Source organism: Ambystoma mexicanum, chromosome 2p (assembly GCF_040938575.1).
Source record: "Ambystoma mexicanum isolate Mex_15411 chromosome 2p, UKY_AmexF1_1, whole genome shotgun sequence".
NCBI lineage: Eukaryota > Metazoa > Chordata > Amphibia > Caudata > Ambystomatidae > Ambystoma > Ambystoma mexicanum.
Window position 1 is genome coordinate 1,482,503,795 of NC_090923.1, and position 20,694 is coordinate 1,482,524,488.

General features: G+C 46.2%; 1 protein-coding gene across 2 annotated transcripts in view; it reads right to left on the reverse strand.

Annotated features, from left to right (window-relative positions):
• ALG1 (ALG1 chitobiosyldiphosphodolichol beta-mannosyltransferase) overlaps positions 1-20,694 on the reverse strand; it is a 2,244,281-nt gene that overhangs the window by 1,085,015 nt on the left and 1,138,572 nt on the right. For both annotated transcript variants that reach the window (XM_069646120.1, XM_069646119.1), the window contains one exon: positions 8,846-8,884. In XM_069646120.1, coding sequence (XP_069502221.1) covers positions 8,846-8,884 — 39 coding nt within the window. The remainder of the gene's footprint in view (positions 1-8,845; positions 8,885-20,694) is intronic.

A 20,694-nucleotide genomic window follows, 5' to 3' on the forward strand; every position in this document is an offset into this window, starting at 1 on the left:
GAGGATCGCCCACATCCTGGCACTGCAGCTGGCCATCCTGTTCTACTCTTTTCTAACGACGGGGGCCACCACACAATCCATGGAGGAGTCCTCCACGATCCACATCCTGAAGCCAGGCAAAGACTGCACACAATGCGCATCATACAGACCCATCACGCTGCTGAACAATGATGCCAAACTGTTTGCCAAAATCCTGGCCAACAGACTAGCCCCCATCCTCCCAGACATCATCCACCCGGATCAAACAGGATTCATCCCGGCCCGCAACACGCAGGACAACATTAGAAGAACAATCAATGTCATCGAGTCAGCAAACAGAATGGGCACCCCCCTGGTGGTCCTCTCGTTGAACACACTCAAAGCGTTCGACATGCTGGATTGGGGCTACATAGAAGAAACCCTTTGCCACTACAGGTTCGGCCCGAACTTTAGGAAATGGGTGTAAATGATGCCCCTCGTTCACTTCCTCACCTTTTAGATCTCCTGGCGAGATTTGCCTTGATTTCCGGCTTCAGGGTGAATCCTGCTAAATCAGTAGGGATGTTCCTGACTGAGGACCCTGGTAGATTAGAGGAAATACAAACAATATCGCATATCCCCTGGTCCTCAACGGAGATTCCGTATTTAGGAATAAAACTGACCCTAGTATATGCAGACCTCCATGCGGCGAATATTCCCCCTCTGTTCAAGGAGGCTAAGGAGTGGTTGCAACGGTGGGATTCCCAGGAGATTTCATGTTTAGGTCGTATTAATGCAATTAAGATGACTCTTCTCCCGAGATTATTGTATGTATTCCATTCCTTGCCAATCCCCATCCCAGAATCTGAACTTATAAATATCCAAAAAGAGATATATCCGTTCATCTGGAGGGAAAAAAAAAATCATGGGTCTCCAGCAAACTTCTAACAAGGGGAAGGATGATGGGTGGCCTGGGCCTTCCCTCGATCCCGCGATATTATAGGGCAGCGTAAGTGGCAGTAATGCTTTCCTGGGGTGATCGGCCAGATCCTCCCAGATGGTTAGGGATTGAACGAGCGGTGGCTCTGTTTTCTTTGGCTCACTTTCCATTTCTTCCAAAAGAAGCCCGGAATCACGGAGGAGGAATTTTATCAACCACTCGGGCTACGCTTCTGAGTTGGGATAAAGCACGCTCACAGAGAGGTATCCCGATAGGGTTGGGCCCACTGTCCCCCATCACATAGAACCCGGCATTCGCACCAGGGCTTAGGAGCAAGGCATTTCAAATTTGGAATCAAGACAAACCCTTGCGACTGAGAGATTTATATGTCAATCAGGAACCCCTAACTTTCCAAGAATGTAAAGAAAAATTCAGACTTCCAGAGACAGAACGCTTTCATTACATACAATTGCGACATTGGCTAACTAATAGAGATATCCGTCAAGCTGCAGGGAGGGCTCCTTTGGGCATAGAACTCAAGCTTCTTGAGGGCCAACAATCGCATAGAATATCCTTATGCTACCATCTATTAGAGAAAGCCTCAGTAGAGGAGAAACTCCCTTATATGATCGCTTGGGAGCGGGAATTGGGGATGGAGATCTCGGATGAATCTTGGCAACGGATCTGGCATAGAGCTCAGACCAGCTTCCCGTTGTACATTGGTGAAGGAGAACGCCATCAAAGTTTGTTTCAGATGGTATTTCCCCCCCCGAGCAGACTCCACTCACTCAATCTAGAGCACCCGGACACGTGTTGGCATGGTTGTGGAGAACGTGGAGATATGGCACATATGTGGTGGCACTGTCCGATTATCCAAACATATTGGCTGGATGTGAGATCAAAAATCAGGGAAGTCACAGGATCTCTGCTCCCTATGGACCCGAGAGTGCTCTTACTGGGAGATATAGCTTAAGATGGGTCTTTCCCCATAACAGGGCACAAAGCCGTCCTGATCTCACATCTACTCACTGCCGCCCGTATCACCAGAGCCCGGTTCTGGAAAACTGTAGAAGGCCCACAGACAGCTTATTGGTGGATAAAAATATGGGAACTGTTAGGCCTGGAAAAACTCACGGCCATATTAGAAGGGAAGCTCTCGAAGTTCCGGAAGATCTGGCGCCCTTTACTGGAATATTTTACTGACAGGGAACACATGTTCTTCCAACCGCAACTCATGAAGCACTTTATGAACTCTTAGTGTATGGTGATGCTGACCTGATGAACTCATGTTAATGAATTTTCATTATGAGATACTATAGTTATGATGTCATGTTTAGGAATTTTTTATACGTACTTTTGATCTAATGAACTTCTGTTTATGAACACGTATAGGTGATGCGGACCCAATAAAGTCAGTTTTTTTTTTTCTTTTCTTCTTCTTAATCTCTTTCCTTCTCTCTTTTATCCTATCTCCCTAGCTTTTTCCTATTACCCCCTATTAATCAACTGAGGACGTATAATGGATTTAACAAGTTGAATTAACTTTGATTATTGAAAGCCAATATGTATTAGAAAATCGATGAACTGTTGGGGTTTGAGATGAGAGTTTTAAAAAATATTGAAAAATCAATTGTTTTATATTACTGTCTATTATGCATTGATATGTTGAAAATCAATAAAAATACTTATAACAAAGGAAATGGGCGCTCACTAATTACCAGCACCCGACCATCAACCTGAGACTGAACGGAGCTTGTTCCAGAAAAATCAGTATAGCGAGGGGGACCAGGCAAGGGTGCCCCTTCTCCCCGCTTATCTTCGCTCTCACCATGGAACCACTAGCCAGCAGAATCCGGAGCAAACCGGCAATCCAGGGCTTGGAACTTAAGGGAGAATCCTATAAAACAGCCCTCTACGTGGAGAATATACTGCTCACACTCAGTCAAGCAAAGGGGTCCATGCAGGCTCTATGGGAAGAACTGGAGGAATTCAGAGAAGCCTCTGGGTTCACGATAAACATCGCCAAGTCCACAGCCATGGGAGTCAATGTGTCGGACCGCCTCTTGGAGCGATTGCAAGCCTCCTTTCCGATTGTGTGTGCTAAAGCACAGATAAGCTACCTGGGGGTGCAGATCCCGTCTAAGTCCGAAAACATATTGTCATGCCTTCGCCATGGGCGCACTCATTGGCAACCATCATGGACTAATTGTTATTCATTCATCTTCATAATACTCTTTGAACAACCCCTATTCACACTTTGGTCCTTAATTCCCATTTGCGCAACATTGGTACTTTCCTATTTAATTCAACTAACTACATGTACCATAAGGCATCTTGCTACAGCTATCAATTCCTGGCCATTCCCATTCGTCAGCATTGGAACCACAATCCCCAGAAGCCCTAGCAATCAGTGCTGCTTCCACCATCTCAGGACTAGAGAGGGAGGATGCAGATTGTCTTCAGGCGTGCTGCTTCAGGTGCTGCCAATTAGCCTGCCTCAGTACAGGGCAGGGCGGTATTTAAGCAGCTACCTGCAGGAGCTCAGTCTCTTGCATCAAGAGTCCTTCCAGCCCCTTTTTGCCTTTTGACTCATATTTGTATGCTGTTCCTGCTTTATCCTGCTTTTGATCCAGTGCCCTTTTCGGGCTCCCTGCCTCGCAGCCGATCACGCTCCGCTGCCTTCTACCTACAGCCCTTGTCCTCTGGGCTCCCTGCCTTGCAGCCTGCTTCACTCCGCTGCCTACAGCCCTTGTCCTCTGGGCTCCCTGCCTTGCAGCCTGCTTCACTCCGCTGCCTACAGCCCTTGTCCTCTGGGCTCCCTGCCTTGCAGCCTGCTTCACTCCGCTGCCTACAGCCCTTGCACTCTGGGCTCCCTGCCTTGCAGCCTGCTTCACTCCGCTGACTACAGCCCTTGTCCTCTGGGCTCCCTGCCTTGCAGCCCGCTTCACTCCGCTTCACTCCGCTGCCTACAGCCCTTGTCCTCTGGGCTCCCTGCCTTGCAGCCCTGCTCCTTTGGGCTCGCTCTTTGCTGCCCTGCTCCTCTGAGCTCTCTGTCTGCCGTCTACTACAGCTCTCTGCCCTGCTCCTCTGGGCTCCCTGCCTTGCAGCCTACTACAGTCCTCTGCAGTCCACAACAGTTTACCTGCACCTTATGCCATCCGTTACTGCAGCCCTGCTTCCCTGTTTGCAGCCCCCCTGTTTCCTGGCTGCTGCTCCCTTGCTTTCTTCCTTGTTTGCAACCCCCTGTTCTTGATCCCTGTCCTTTTCTTCCTTGAGTCCTCTGTCCTTCCCTTGGGTTACCCATTTCAGTTATACTGCTTTTCCTTCATTTCCTTCTGCTAGATTGCTCATCGACATCCTTTTCCCTGGATATTTCTGTTCTTGTCTTCTCTTGTATCGTATGTAGATCCCTTTGTACAGAGCTTGACTGTTGGTTTCCGGCAGGCAACCTCTGCCCCTTCCCTTGTCGCGTTTCAGTGTTACAGACACCCACTGCTGTTGTTCCCAGCCATGAGCATACAACGTGGGCCCCTGTAATAGCAATCTGTGCAGAAGGCTATATAAGGTTCGTAGCGCTATATAAATGCCAAATTATTATTATTATTATTATTATTATTATTATTATTATTATTATTAAGGCTGGAGTTTCCTAAGGTCCGTGGAACACTCTTTTCCATTTCTGCATACACCCCAAGAGGGAATCCAGTTTGTTTGTACCTTTTTATTTCCTGCTACACTTGCCTAATCTTCGTTCTTGTTGAGCTTCCTGCTGTGTGTGTGCTTATCTGTCACCTTACTTCAGCACAGCCACCCAAACCTTAACTGGGTGCCCTGTGTCACTCTTGACGGAGTGCCATCCTTGACACATATACAGAACAAATTTCCCCTAACTAACCAGAGAACTCAGAGACGACCTGGGACGCTGGCGCAAACAGGAAATCTCCTGGTTCGGCCGCATCACGGTGCTGAAAATGAACCTGCTCTAGAGATTGCTCTACTTCTGCCTGGCGCTCCCCACAACCTTCCCCAAGAAAGCCCTGCAAAAACTGCAAAGAGACATTCTGAAATATGTCTGGGAGGGCAAGAAACCACAAATACCGAGACACATCATGCTCCGCGGGCCTGCCGTTGGTGGCCTGGGGGTCCCAGACGTGGCCAGATACTGCCTCACGGCCCAGCTTTACCATGCCTTTGCATGGAAAACAACTACCAACCGGGCCAGATGGCTGAAGCTGGAAGAGGACTGGAGAACCACCCCGATCAAAGCACTATCCCACATGAAAGAACGCAACATGCCCCGGCACACGGGCCCGCTACCGGTAACGTGGAACACTGTGTCAAACTGGAGGAAAGCGGCGCACCTCTGCAAATGCAGGAGCCCGACAGGCCCGCTCACCCCAATCTGGGGCAAACCTGACTTCTTCCCGGAACTCGTCCTGAACACCTTCGACAGATGGAAGGAGGGCGACCTGAGAACCATGGCGGATTTCTTCGAGAGCGGGAACCCGCTAAACTACGAGGAATGTAAGGCTAAATTATTGATCCCAGAGACGGAAAGATTCCGTTACGCCCAGCTAAGGCACTGGCTTTCTAGCAGAGCGACCAAGAAACTAGGAGGCAGAGACCTAACAGCCCAGGAGCGTACACTCACGTCAAACCCCCCCAAATGGAACATTTCGACCTTATACAAACTGATCGACCGGCCGGACCCGTCCAAAAAAGAACTGTACATGCTCAAGTGGGAAAAAGACATAGGTAGAACCATCGAGCCGGAGGGATGAGTCAGATCTGGTCCCGGGCCCACAAGAGCTCTAGATGCACGACAAATAGAGAGGGCGCCTACAAGGTGTGTTACAGATGGTACCGTAGCCCAGAGGATATGAACAAATTCAACCCGGCCATACCCCCACAATGCTGGAGGGGCTGCCCTGACCGGGGCACGCTGTTCCCCCTGCTCTGGACCTGCCCGAAGTCCAGGCTGTTCTGGAGGGAGGTCCTGAATCAAATCAAAGGGATAACGGGCCTCACAATCCCCAGGGACTCAGGCATCGTCCTCCTGGGAGTTACGGGCGAGGGCCAGTACGTGCTAACAGGCCGCATAGCGCACTTATGCAACCAACTCTTGACAGCAGCAAAGATCTCCCTGGCCAGGCTCTGGAAGAACCCTGAGGGTCCAGCCATACAAATGTGGTGGTCCAAATGTTGGGAAACAGTGGCAGTGGAAAAAATCACGGCCATCACGTTCCGCCCCTTAACCTGTCAATCTAAGACAATTAGATCCCCCCCACACCCTGTTATTGACATTCCCCCTCTTTGACCCCCCCGGAACCCCAAAGACTCGCCCATCGTTGGGCTTTCTGGTTTTCCTGGTTGAGCTCTAGCCTTGTTGTGTATTCTGTTCTTTTTCTTTGTTGTAATATCTTACTCGCATGCCTGCTTTGAAAGGCTTCCTTGACGATGCACTGTTAAGCTTGCATGTATAAAAACCAATAAAACATATTTGGAAAAAAAAACATTGCAAAATTCATAATGAGGCCCTTTGGTGGTTCCGTGTGTTAATATCCCCGCAAAAATATCACCATACTAATATATTGCCATATATTTGCAGCGATATTAAGGCATGGAACCTGCGGGGGACACCCCCGCAACCCCTGTATTCTATTAAAAGGAGCGGGGGACACCCCTGCTACCCCCGCTCCCAAAAAACCCTAACAGTATCCCCACTAAAAATATCACCTATGGCCATTCCCGACGACCATATATACAGAGATATTTTTGGTGGGGATAATATTGCCTGATACCCCTTTGGTGGCCACAGTGTTTTTACTCCATAGGTTCAGAGTTTCTCAATTTTTGTGCAGCTGCAGTCTAATCAGTCTAGTCAGGTCTGTGGCTCAGTGGAAGCATCCACTAGAAGCACCTGTGTTTGACCGCGTGGCCAAAGGTTTAACTCCTGGCAGGTCCACTCTGGCCTTCATCCTTCGCAGGTTGATTAAGAGTACCATTAAGTCGGGCAACAAACATCTGTTTTCCCTCAAAAGAGCCAAGGTACCCCTTTGGGGGTGGACATGCGCTATATAAATAAATACACCGGTTATGTTACAGTGCCTTATTGTTCATCTGGTCATCATCCCTTTTCATTTATGTATGGACACGTCTCCACCTTTGCTTTGTGGAGATTCATGATTTGAAAAGCTCTAAAGAAATGCGCTTTTGGTAAGCAATGTAAATGTAAACAGCACCACATGTACCTAATGCTATTAAACTGCATGATGCACAGAATGGGGTCTGTGTATATGCACACATAAATAATGGACTTAATATCACCATAAGAAATTTGGGAGGTTCCAATTGAATACGGAGGGACTAAGGTGACTTACACTGCCTTGGTAATCGTCATGCATCTAATGCACAAGGCTGTACCTTCAAACTACCATGGCAGGGCTCAAAATTAAAGTAATGGTGCACTCAAAAATATTATTGGCTTAAAAGATGGGCAATAATCAAAAACATATTAAACATGTTTTTAAAGAAAGTTCCTATGTAAACCTTTGAGCAAACGAGGCTCAAAGCGTTTACACGGTGGCATCCATTTTGGTGATTTGAAGCAGCCTCCTCGGCATGTTAAGCTCTGCTCTTGCGGCACTAATCAAGCAGCAAAAGACCCCTACTGGGAGCTTTTACTTACTGCAGCCAGAGCAGAGTTAAACATGGAGAGGAGGCTGCCTTCACTTTCCTTTTTCGGTGCTCCCCAAGCCCAGGCAAGCACAGAAAACGTAAAATGAAAGTCAGGGCAATTATAAATACTTCGCCGGCTGCCAGCAGAGTTTTCATAATTGCTGCCACTTTCTTTTCCATGTTTCCGTGCGCGGGAAACTAGAAAAGAAAGTCGTAGCAATTATGAAAACTCTGCCAGATGCCGGCAAAGTATTCATAATTGCCTGGACTTGCCTACAAGCAAAGGCGCAGCAATTATAAATGCGACATTGTTGTATTTATGCATGCTGTGGTTAGAAAACTACAGAAACCATAAATACAACAACGCATTTATGATTGCAGTGGCTTCAGCTTTGAGTCTCCTGGGCTCCCCCGGGCCATGGGAGCCCGGGAGACTCAAAGCAAAAGTTGCTGCAGTCATAAATACAACGTTGTTGTATTTGTAAATGCTGTGGTTTTCTTTCTAGGTTTCCAGGGCTCTTCCGAGCTTCCTTACAGCTGACTGGCTTTTTCTTCATTAGAGCCGCAAGGGCAGAGCTTAACAGAAGCACAGGATGCTCATCCATTACACAAAATGGAAGCCTCCGAGTGCTTGACATTTTCGAGTTTGAGCCTCATTTGCTCAAAACGTTACTTAGGAACTTTGTTTAAAAATATTTTTTATATATATTTTTGATTATGGGCCATCTTTTTACCAATAACATTTTTGAGTGAACTATCCCTTTAAGGTTGGATAAGCAGGAGCTAAAAGCAGCACCTGGGTATCCAACATTAACCAGTGACCATGAGCTACCACTGGGGAAAGTGAAGCTAGCACATAGTATTCCGCAACTCTAACTTACAGATTAGATAGAAACATATTATTCTGTCCATTATTTATGGCTCCTTGAGATTTAAATGGCACAAAGATGTGTCTTAATGTTTACTTATAGATTGTCCCAAACACACAGTTAAATTCACATAGGTGTGTTTGTTCGGCATCAGTTGGCCTGGGCAGCCAAAAGTAGCTCCTGGTAGCTGTTGGTGTCAAGAAAACCAACTCTTCTAGGCTACAAGCTGGAGATAAATAGCTCACAGCTCCCCTCAATTTCGAACCCTCCATGGCCTCACCAAGAGCGCAACAATAAAAAAAAAAGAATAAGGACAATGTACAATAAAGAGTAAGCGAGACATGACATCATACTGAACATTTCTGAAATGTAGGTAAAACAAACATTTATTCAAACTTACCCTCTAAGGCTCTCAATAGAATTGAAAAATCTTCATCTTCTAGGGAAGGGAAATAAAAACAGTACACTCAAATTACAGAACCATCTTTAAAGTCAGCAGTGAAAGGATAAAACAAGCACGTTCATCACCTACACATTCATTTCTAAGCTCAGTCATTGCAGATCTCACTTGATAACTCATAAGTGTACCCTTCTTATATAATAAAAGAATCATACTGAATACAGCTTTATCACAAGATAACCAAACCAAAAAACACCAAGTGCCCAGCTACAGAAGGTGAACCAAAAAAGCCACGAGGATGGCTGGAAAACGTGTTCATCACCACGAAAAGTGATCACGCAAATAAAAGTGGAGGTGTGGTGTTTTTACATGTCACCTAGAGACCCAGATTACTTGTGTTTGGTTGTATTTTATTTGTATGAATTGATCAATAGGGATGAAATTTTGTCGAGTTGTGATAAACACAGGAAGCAAATTTAAAGTCCAAAAGAATCTAATGGAGCCTTCTCGCACTCATGAGGAATGCGCCACTTTGCATAGATTAAATGAAAAAGAACTTTCAATGTTTTTCAATATGAACATCATTCGATAGAAAATTGAATTTGTTTTTGAAAACTTCTATGTACAAAAAAATACTACTAGCAAAATTATTTTATATAGAAAATCTACTTAATGTTTAAAGAAAATAATGCTTCTTTGCAATCACAGAAACTAAAAACTCATATATAAAAATTTACTATACAACACTAGACATATATTTACAATGGTTCTTTGACAGAATTGGTATAACCTTTCACAAAACTGTCACGTTTCAGGGCCTTCTTGACAACTCATTCAACATGATTAATGAAAAAAGTCAATCACTTCTGTGGTGGTTGCATTCCTGATCTGCAATTAAATAAGTTGTTTGTAATACCTCTACTCCTATTTACACAACCGCAGTTTAAAAACCACACAATTAGTGGTACATTATTTACCCTTACATTGTTGTAAATCAAAAGGTTCACTGTTCACTCATTCCCGGCTCCAAAGGTTAATGACAGATGAAGCGTGTGTCCGTCGTTTTCGCCTCTTCTTTCATCCCTTCTGCTCCCCCTTCATTAGACTCTCCTTCGGACTCTGTTCTTGCTAACCTCCATCTATCTCTAACACCCTGTGCATCCTTGCCCCCACCATGAGGGGGGATTCTCAAAGCCTGCCTCCAAATGCAATTCTTGGTATGACTGACTTGGCCGCTTTGAAAGGAAAGTGCAAAGCTGCAGAGCGGAAGTGGAAGGCATCTAGCTCATTCTCTGACAAACTGGCCTGTCACCTACTCCAAAGGCCATACCATCTCACCATCTGCTCCAAGAAAAGGGCTCATGTCCAAACCCGCATCTCTCTGGAGCCACAAATAACACGGCTGAACTCTTTAAAATCTGCAAGGAACTTGTCAATCCTACCGCAGTCTCCTCTCCTTCTCCCTCCCAGGCCCTCTGCCCCATATTGGCCGACCACTTTTCCTACAGAACTCTGGACATCCTGTCTCTGTCTTCTGCTGCCTCTTTCTCTTGCCTCCCATGTCCTCTCTCTCCCCCTATACTCTCCTCTTTCTCTCCCATTGCACCTGATGAGATTTCTAGAGTGCTCCGTTCTATGGAAGTCTCCTCTAAACAGGTGCTCCCCTGCTCCTCCAAAACAATCAAGGACAACATTGCCTCTCACGCTCCAGCCTTGGCTGACTTCTGCAACCAATTATTTGCCACTGGCTCCTTCCCTTAAGCAGTCTCTTGTGCACCCTCTCCTACAAAAGCCATCTGCTGACCCTTCTTGCCCGACTATCGCCCTATCTCTATCAACCCTTTTCTGGGCAAACTCATGGAGAAGTTGGTCCTCCCCCAACTGACCCTCCACACCGAAATGGCATGGAAACTGCTCTCGTAAAGACCTGTGAAGACCTACTCTCTAACCTGGATTCCCCTACCTTCTCCTGCTCCTCCCTCATACCTGTATACCCGACTGCTATTCAGGCATGGTGCTCTGCCAATGATCTCTGCCTGAATGCCAGTAAGAAAGAGATCCTTCTCATCGGGACGCCTGCTTCTTGTTTACACCCCTCCCTCTGGCCAGTCTGCCTTGGCCCTCTCCCCTTTGGATCATCTTTGACTCCTCTCGCTCTTGCTCTCCTCACATCATGGACCTTGCCAAGAAGTCCCATTTCAGTTGCATCTCCTCAGGGGAATTCTAATTTTCCTCACCTTCCCCCAGAAGCTCAAGGTCTCCAGATCCCTGGTTCTCTCTAGGCTCCACTACTGCAACAGCCTCTTCCTCAACCTGCCTCTTTCTTCCCTTTGCTTTTTCAACTAATCAAGAATAGAACAGCAAGAGTTATCCTTGGTCTCAAGCCCAGGGACTGCATCTCTCCAGCCCTAAAATCTCTCCACTGGCACCCGGGGACCGCAAGGATCAAATTCTAGACCCTTTGCATCAGCCACAAGGCTGTCTGGGGCCTGGGACCTCTTTACATCCAGCTTTCCCTCCCTAAATACCTCCCAGCCAGAGTCCTTTGGTCTTCTGGCTCTAACGCTCTGCAGATCAAATGATTCTCAAATCAGAGAGTGGGAGGTAGATCCCGTTCTTCGGCTGGCACCTCCCTCTGGAACGGCATCCCTCCCCCCTCAGACTTGAACCGGATCTTCTTAAGTTTTCAAAACTTCTCAAGACTTTCCTTTTCTCCTCTTGATTCCCTCACCCCCTCCTGTATTAACTCTCCATCTGCCACTGCGACTGATGCCTGGTCCCTTCAAAGTCATACAAGGGCCAGACCACCCCCTACCAGCATCCCTCTTAAGCACTTGCCCTCGGGCCCCCTTTTCCAGACTAGCCCAACTGGTCCTCCCTGTCCACCGCACTCTTCCTCCCTTTGCCCCCTCTCCCCTGGCACTTGCCACCTTGGCCTGCCCAGCACTTGCCCGGCACCCCACCCTTGTGGGCACCCCACTTCTGCTATTCTCCCTCACCTCCTCCCCTTGCACTTTCCATCTTTTTATGCACTTGCACGGTAGGATTGTCACAAGGCCAATATAACCGTTTTTGTTGTTTTACTTTTTGATTCCCATGTCCCTCCCCTCCCCCCATCTTGCCTTGTGGCGCCTGTGTATATGCACCATGCAAATGCCCAATAAATAAAGTAAAGAAAATGGTTAGTTTCACTGAGCCATTCATACATACTTTTCACACTTTATTACACTTGATGTCACTTCCAAGTGAAAGTTATATTACCCTATCAGCTAGTTTCATCAAGAATTTAGGTAGGTAAGCATACATCGTCACCATCATTTGAGTATTTTACTACCCTTTGCACAATGTATTTTAATTAGTATGATGTCGCAAAGACTAGAGGGCAATGGAACCACTAAGATTATCATGCCCCCTATAATTCATGTTGATCTTGATACGATTAAACATCATTACCTATGTTTAATCATGGAAATTAAAGTTTGTGTGAGCTCAGTGAATACATTCTGTTCCACCCCAAATCAAGGTCACTGATGCATACATTGCATCTCTAAATAATTAAGCATTTATCTTACTTGTATACTGAAATCACTTGACATTTTTACAGTATCATGAATTTGTGTCAAATCCAACTTGTATAATTCAATAAAAGGAATGTTGGTCTCTCATTCATGTATAGTGTTCCTCTTTAAAAAAAAAAAAAAACAATCTGCCTTTAATACAATTGTGATGCTGACTGTATATCAACTGTTGAAGAAATATTTTTTAAAGAAATGTTAAATGTTCGATTCTTTAAAAACTTAGGAACTGTACATCACTGTATCTGAGAACGTATAATCACTGCGGGAACATATGAATATATAGTTTAATATAGCTTGATTTATTAAGTAATCATATAATATGTTCATTACGGATTGCAACAAGCAAAATATAAATAGAATTCACAGAACTTAAATTCTTTACAATACTTACATTGTTATGATATGTATGCTTATTGCAATTAGACCTCTCCGTGAAACTATCTTTTTATATGCGCCGTGTGGATCTGGAATATCATTACATTACAATTAAGTATTATGTATCCTGAAAGATATTGTCCTGCCCATAATATGAATAATGCTTCTGGAATTCAACTTCACTGTAGCCTCCTTATAGAAAACATAGATGCCTTACTGAATTCTTTCCTTTTGGACAAAGCGCATTCAATTTTTTAATGGCAAAAATGGCTCTTCTTGCCATTGTGTGGAGACAGATATAGATTGAAAAGAAGACATGGTTCAAACTTCTGAAAGAATGCCTCACCTATTTCAAAAATTATGGTTTGCCTAACCTTCAAAAAAATAAAATGGTGCACGTCAGGATGTCTTAAAAAACTCAGTCCTCCATCCAAACCTAATCTATCCTAATATTGAATCCCTACCACTAATAACAAAGGAAACAAACTTAGTGTTGTAAATATCACTTTCTGCTTTTCTTGACATGTGATGGCTGGTTGCTGGCCATCACACATTTGTGTCTTTCTCTTGCAGGCCGATTCCTGTAGTACAATTCAAAATAAGTCCTCTATCCTTTCTCTCTTTATAGAAAAGGGGACTCCAGACCCCCACACAAAAGTCCTTGTCACTTCAAAGAGTTTGTTCCTAAATTGGAGTAACCGATCCTGTACTACAGCTACTTGCTTAGTACAACAATCACTGGTCTTCTGTTTAGAATCAGTTTCTTTTTTAGCATCTCCTGGGTTACTGTTATCTCTTAGCACGGCGTGGGCCTTCTGGCTCTTCACCCTTTCTTAACTTGATATTGTTATTACTCCCCCTGCCCCCCTCGTGGGCTACCTACTTTCTCAGCCCTGTGTGGGCCATCTGGGATTCATATCGCTCTCACCCCGTTGTGGGGTATTTTGTGGGTCAGCGCAATATGGGCTATTTGGCCTCTCAGGCTTTTTGGTGTTTGGCTTTTGTATTGCTCTCACCCCTAATGAGGTATTTTGGTGCCTCAACGCCCTCCTCCTGCTCCACTCTGTCAGCCGCATATCTGGTTCTTGCCTGTGGTGCTCGTCAGGTGAGGCAGCTTCTCTTTTGCAGAACTGCAGTGCTGGCATCTTCATGCTCAGCTCTTCTGCTTCGCTTCCCTCTGTCTGCAACTGACTTCAGCTTTGGAGCTGCTGAATGCCAGTATGCCACGTCAGTGGCAGCTCGGTCTCTAGCTTGCTCATCGGTCCTGAGCTTCTATGGTTCTCCGCATTCCTGGGCTCTGCAGCGTTCTGCGCGTGTCCTCCGCCTACCACACTGTCTGTGTGACCCTGCCGCCAGGATTAGAACTCTCCTCGGCACTCAAGCTCAGACATATCCCACAGGCTTGCTCTCCCTCTTTCTGCATGGACCTCAGCTATTATGTTCCTCTCTGGAACTGGAGAGGGGACACCATTAGCTCTCCTCTTAAAGGCATGGAGTTTAATAGAGTGTGTTCTGAAACCAAGCCATTCGCTTTGGGCCGTGCACATTATTATACTGTTCATTTCCCATATCACCAACAAGCCTTTGGGATTATGCTTTCAAGGGAGGTGCAGTGAAATCTTTACCTACTATGTCCTTGTCCTCCAAGAGTGGAGGGGTCATCCCCAGAGAGATCCCACTCACTTACCCTCTTGTCCCCTAGGGCTGTTAACCGGTGCAGGCTCACCTCCCAATCCGACAGGAGGTGGCTCTCCCTTGGGCACAAGGTATGCATTCCTCACATTTGTCGCTCTATTGAATAAGGTTGCCTCCCTCTTTTGTGGAAAATGCATAGCAACAGGTGATTTCACATTTGGTGTACTAATATTTAATTTATGTTCTGACCATCTAACTTTGGCTCTACATGCTGTAAATCCTATGTCGTAAATGCCACTTTGAGACCCGTTTCCATAGATAATTTAATTTGCATCCCATGTGAAGAAATTATGTAGTTTTATCACTATACCTGAACATGGATGACTAACACAATTTCATCTCATACAATTAAGGCAATCTTGACAGTTATTTAATGAATAGTGCCTCTTCAGTGAGAAGTTGATAGGTCTACAGTAGTACATTCAACCTTCACAAGCATAACTCTTAATGAACAGCTTTTTATGTATGCAAAATAAGGTGGATTTGGGACCAGTTACTGTAAGACGGAATGTATTGAACGATTTCCATGTATTCCAAATTATACTTTTCAGTTTTTTACTTTGAGTTGAGTGGGTAGTTAAATACACTAAAGCAGATGTTTTTGTTTTGGGTGGAGTACGTTTCTTCTGGGCATTTGTTCAGCTTTGAGTACAGATTAAGTCAGAATATTATAGCTGCATTTTCTTTATTTGTATCTAGCCTTCAGTTCAAGATTATTGGGATGAAATTCATCATCTTCAGAGACAATGCCAGCAGATCGCAAAAGTTGACAAGACAAGAAAGAAATTTTCAATTAGGCCAACAGGCAGTACTTTTTCAGATAGCTTAAGTAAATATCTTCAGGAAGTTAGCACAGTTTCTGATGATTTGCCCACGTTTTGTGGAGGATGCATCGCAGGTAGTTGCTGAAAATTAAACAATGATACTTCCCGAGAAAAAAAATAATGTTACTTTTACATCAAGCGAGAGGACAAGACGAGGCAAAGAGGAAAAAAAATCCACCACACAATTGAACTATCAATTTGAAGACAACCTAGTGATACACCTTTGAGATGCACAATTGAATCATTTTCAAACTAACATTGCAGAAGGAACTACCCTTTGTCCCCCCATATAAATCACCTTATTAGAGGAAGAAATTGAGCATTGGGGATGTGGGCAGACCATGAATGGCACGAAGTGGCTGCAAGTCTTGCAAGCACCCATCCTAGCCCCAGTAATCTCAGCATATAATCGCAAAGTAACAGCATGATTTGCCTTGAAATTTAAGAATGCCACACTGCTATCTGTGGCACAACATCCTGCATCTTAAAGGGATGGTCTAGTAAAAAATGTTATTGAAAAAATAGATAGACAACATAAAAAAAAAAATACTAGCATTCTCCGTTTTAAAACTTCCTATGTAAAATTTTGAGCTATTCAAGCTCAAAATTCGCAAAAGCAAGCACATGGGCGCATCCATTTTGTGAAATGGAGGCCCTCCTGTGCTGGCTTTTGCTTTTGCGGCACTAATGAAGGAAAATCCAGCCAGCTGTAGTAAACAAAGGCTACCGCTGGGTGGCTTTCCCTTCATAAGTGCTGTAGGCGGAGGACGGGGACCAGAGACCAGAGCAGGAAAGCTGCAGCTGAATCTCGGTAAGTGCTATTTATTTTCTTTATAAAAATAAGCACTAGCTGCGGTTTTTTTTCTAAGTTTTCCGGGCTGGAGGAGCCCGGAAAACTTAGAAATAAAACTGCAGCTTTAAAAACATTGTATTTATGTTTGCGGTCGCTTTTGAAGCGACCGCAAACTTAAATACAACGTTATTGTGTTGGAAAACGCTGCGTTTTTTCTTTCCAAGTTTCTCAGGCTCCTCCGGCTCGGAGGAGCCTGAGAAACTTGGAAAGAAAAACCGCAGCGTTTTCCAACACAACCGCGTGTGTTTCTGCCTGCTGTGGCTATCACTTTGGGTCTCCGGTGCTGAGCACCGGAGACCCAAAGTGAAAGCCACAGCAGGCAGAAACACACATGGTTATGTTTACATGCCGCGTAGTGTTTCTACCTGCAGCTGATTTCCCATTTGGGGCTCTCGGGCTCCCCGTGAGGAGCCCGAGAGCCCCAAATGGTAAAGCAGATTCAGGCAGAAACAACGCGGTTGTGTTGGAAAACGCTGCGGTTTTTCTTTCCGAGTTTCTCAGGCTCCTCCGAGCCGGAGGAGCCTGAGAAACTTGGAAAGAAAAACCGCAGCGTTTTCCAACACAATAACGTTGCATTTATGTTTGCGGTCGCTTCAAAAGCGACTGCAAACATAAATACGTTTTTAAAGCTGCGGTTTTATTTCTACGTTTTCCGGGCTCCTCCAGCCCGGAAAACTTAGAAAAAAAAACGCAGCTAGTGCTTATTTTTAAAAAATAAATAAATAGCACTTACCCAGATTCAGCTGCAGCTTTCCTGCTCTGGTCTCCGGTCCCAGTCCTCCGCCTACAGCACTAATGAAGGGAAAGCCTCCCAGCGGTAGCCTTTGTTCACTACAGCTGGCTGGCTTTTCCTTCATTAGTGCCGCAAAAGCAAAAGCCAGCACAGGAGGGCCTCCATTTCACAAAATGGATGCGCCCATGTGCTTGCTTTTGCAAATTTTGCGCTTGAATAGCTCAAAATTTTACATAGGAAGTTTTAAAAAAACGGAGAATGCTAGTATTTTTTTTTTATGTTGCCTATCTATTTTTTAAATACATTTTTTTACTAGACCATCCCTTTAATATGCTGACACAAAGGAGCAGCATAAACGTTTGTATTCACTGAGGGACTTGGTGTGAGTGGAGGAGTTTTGGGGGCCGAAGTAGGGGTTGCTCGGCGTGACCCATAGACATACCTCTGGTTGGATTGAGGGCCCTTGGGCTGTGCAGTCAGTGGTCAGGTGAGTGGATCTTAGGGATGCTGACATGTGAAGCTCTCCCAGCTGTGGTAAGCAATTGTGGATTGGAGGCTGTGAAATTCTGCATGGACGGACACCCGCCTCCTCTCCCTCCAGGTCACTGTCAGGAAGCACTCCGGTAGGGTGAATATCGAGTTGGGGTGAGAGGTATTCAGAAGATGCAGTAAACTGGAATGATATCCCCGGTTGAGGCGAAAGGGCCCTGTGCAGTGCAACTTGAAGCTCAAATCTTGAAAGGTGGGGCCTGCAGGTCACAGAGTGTGGATGTGGCTGGGTGGGGCACCCAGCTTGGCTCAGTGGAGAGGGAGGAGGGGAGCCCTTTGACTGCTGGGGCTCTGCTCTTCCTTTAACCCCATGCTGACTGAACTATTTGTGCACAGCAGGCCATGCAAGCACCTCAGAATCCATTTCGTGAGGCACAAAATGCTGAGGACATTTGATAGAGGTAATGGGCCCTCACACCTGGAGGGCACATTGAATTAAAATCTGAACACTATCACTTCCAGAGGATGTTTGGGTGACTCCCCAACAGTGGTTTTGACCCCACAAAGGAGCAGTCTTAAATGTGGCATTATTCAAAGCGTGCAAGGTTCGGCAGCCTCGCACCTTGTCCATTTTTCATTTCTGGATTCCCTGACGGATGCTGGGCTGCTGTAGCCTCCTGACCCAGTAACTACAGCGCTGGACAACGCGCTACTGGGCATTGTCTGTACAAACATCCTGCTGTCTGCCACATTACAGATTTTGGTGTTTATTTCTTCTTGCCAGCACGCAAGTCACCATGTGGTGCTTTCATCATGGCCACTTGAGCCAAACTCATATGTGAGGCAGAATGTGCAATCTGCCTTCCGAAATCCTGCTCTGGTACTGGCTGGGTGCTGCTTTTTCCGACCAACGAGGGACCGTGAGGCTGGAGCCGGCCTCTGTTCAAAGGCCCATTTCTAAGTCCCCTGTCTGCTTCCCTGTCCGCTGCCGGGATGCTACATGATTCTACTACCGCAACTTGACCCTCCCTGGGGCTGCCAGCTCACTCAGCAAATGGGAAGGGGACGACCATGACCCTCTTACTTCCCTCTCCGTGAGTTTACTTTCCCTGCTTCTGTTCCCCTTTCTTTTCCCGTCACTGACTTTCACTTTCCCCTCTGTCATGAATCAACACCAATACCCATTAGAGCACTCAGTCTGGCTATGGATCTGGAACCCAGTTGACGCAGAATTCTTCCCACAACTGTAACCCTCTGTTGTTAAACCAGACAAGCAGAGGGGTTCAGTAGTTGGAAGATAGGACACTCCCTCAACGACACACCAACTGTGGGAAAAAGAAGGAGGTTAGGACATGCAATGCAAGTTGGTCTTAAGGCAACAAGAACATTATCATCAAACCCACCTCTGAATGTAGGCGTATACTTGATTGGTGACTACAGTGAGGGCGGTATTACAGTGTCCCAAGGATGATACCTAAAGCTGGATGAGAACTCCACACTGGTTAGATTTGAGGAGTTCCCCAATGAACCAAAAGAACCCCAGATCAAAATAATCCCTAACGGTACGTGACCACTGATTGCAGGGATGACGTGACACAGAGTCCAACACAAGGTTGAAGAAGATCCAGGTACTTCTCCCTACCCCGACGGCAAGAGGATGCCTAAGGGAGCAGCAGGGTACTGAGAAGCGTCTCTATTCCATATGGCAAGCCCCCTATACCGACGGCACGAGGACGCCTTAGTGAGCAGTAGCGTTCAGGAGAGCGTCTCTAGTCCAGATGCTGCGTGGCACAAGACAAACTCCAAGGGGCTGGGAAGGCCAATGACAGAGCGAATGGAGAAGATCGAAAACAAAGAGGAGCAACGTGGCAGTCCGTAAACAAAGGAGGTCGAGCAACTTGCAGGCAGAACCAAAACCAGGTGAGTGATGAGGCGAGTCTAGAGGCAGTCCGAATTTCATCCACACGATAGTTTTTTTTTTAAAGTTCTCTTTATTGGCAAGAAGTAGCAGCCGGTACAGTGCAAGTTAAAACAGTGACACACATTAGATGTTGAAGCTTGAATGATGAATTATAAATTCTACAGAAGGTCAGACACAGTTTCGACAGAGGTTAATTACAATAGAGGCATGCATCACGTAGAATGATCCGCCCCCTGATCAGGAGAGGGAGGGGATGATAAGAGCTTCAAGTCCACCTTGCTGTTCAAGTAGCTACAAAACTCTGTCCATATGTATTTAGGGCGAGCATTACCAGGCAGCATGTATATATAATCTTCTTCGCAGGATTGCGTGCAGGTGAGGGCCTTCAGCCACATTTCCAGGGAAGGGGGGGGATCTGCGCTTCCAGCATTGCAGAATGCACCGCTTGGCCACGATCGCCGCCACATTCAAAAACGTAGCTTCCCGTTTCGCCTCAGCCCCCTCCCAGAGCCCAAACAGAAGAGATAGGGGTTCGGAGAGGGTTTCAAGCACCGCATTCCAGAACGGGGCCAATGCCCCACAGGACGAGAACATGTGTGCGTGGTCCGCATCAATAGATCTACATCTTTGACACGGGTGGGGTTGATCCCAGGCAAATTTCCCGATCGCATAAGGGGTGTAGTACAGGCGATTGAGTAGCTTGTATTGAATACATCTAACTCTAGAATTAAGAGAAACCTTGCGAGTGTGCCTGCACATTTTGGACCACATATCATCTGTGATGTCTAATCCCAGATCCCGGCTCCAGGCGTCGCGAACTGTGTGGGGGGGTTCAACAGCGCGCGCCCTCAAAATTTTATACAAGGAGGATACGATACCCCTTCCGCCAGCGGAATTGGCTATATAGCAGACCTCGGGGGACTCAGGGGGTTCGTTCGGGTACGAAGGCCACATGTCCTGGACAGCCGCCCTAATATGGAAGTATTGCAGCAGTTCAAGTGGGGATCCGGAATGCCCCAGCCTCCACGTATCTGGGGTGATGAATTTCCCATTCGGGAACAGGTCGGAGAATGATCTATATCCCAGGTCTGACCAGTGACGTATGAGGAGTTTATCCTGTGTGGGGGCGAGGCCCGGGAAAGACCAGAGAGGAAGCCATTTGTAGTACAGGAGGAACCAGAACCAGGCATCAGAATCCGCCGCCACGCTCTAATAGTAGAGGCCACTGGGTCAGCAGGGGCCTGCGTTCGATATGAGTGAAACAGGATCAAAGACATGACATTCACCTCCTCGGTCGCTAGGATTTCGTGTTTAACATGCGGGGGGGGGGGGGTTCCTGGTGGTGGTACCAATATGTAGCATGCTGGGCCTGGGCGGCTAT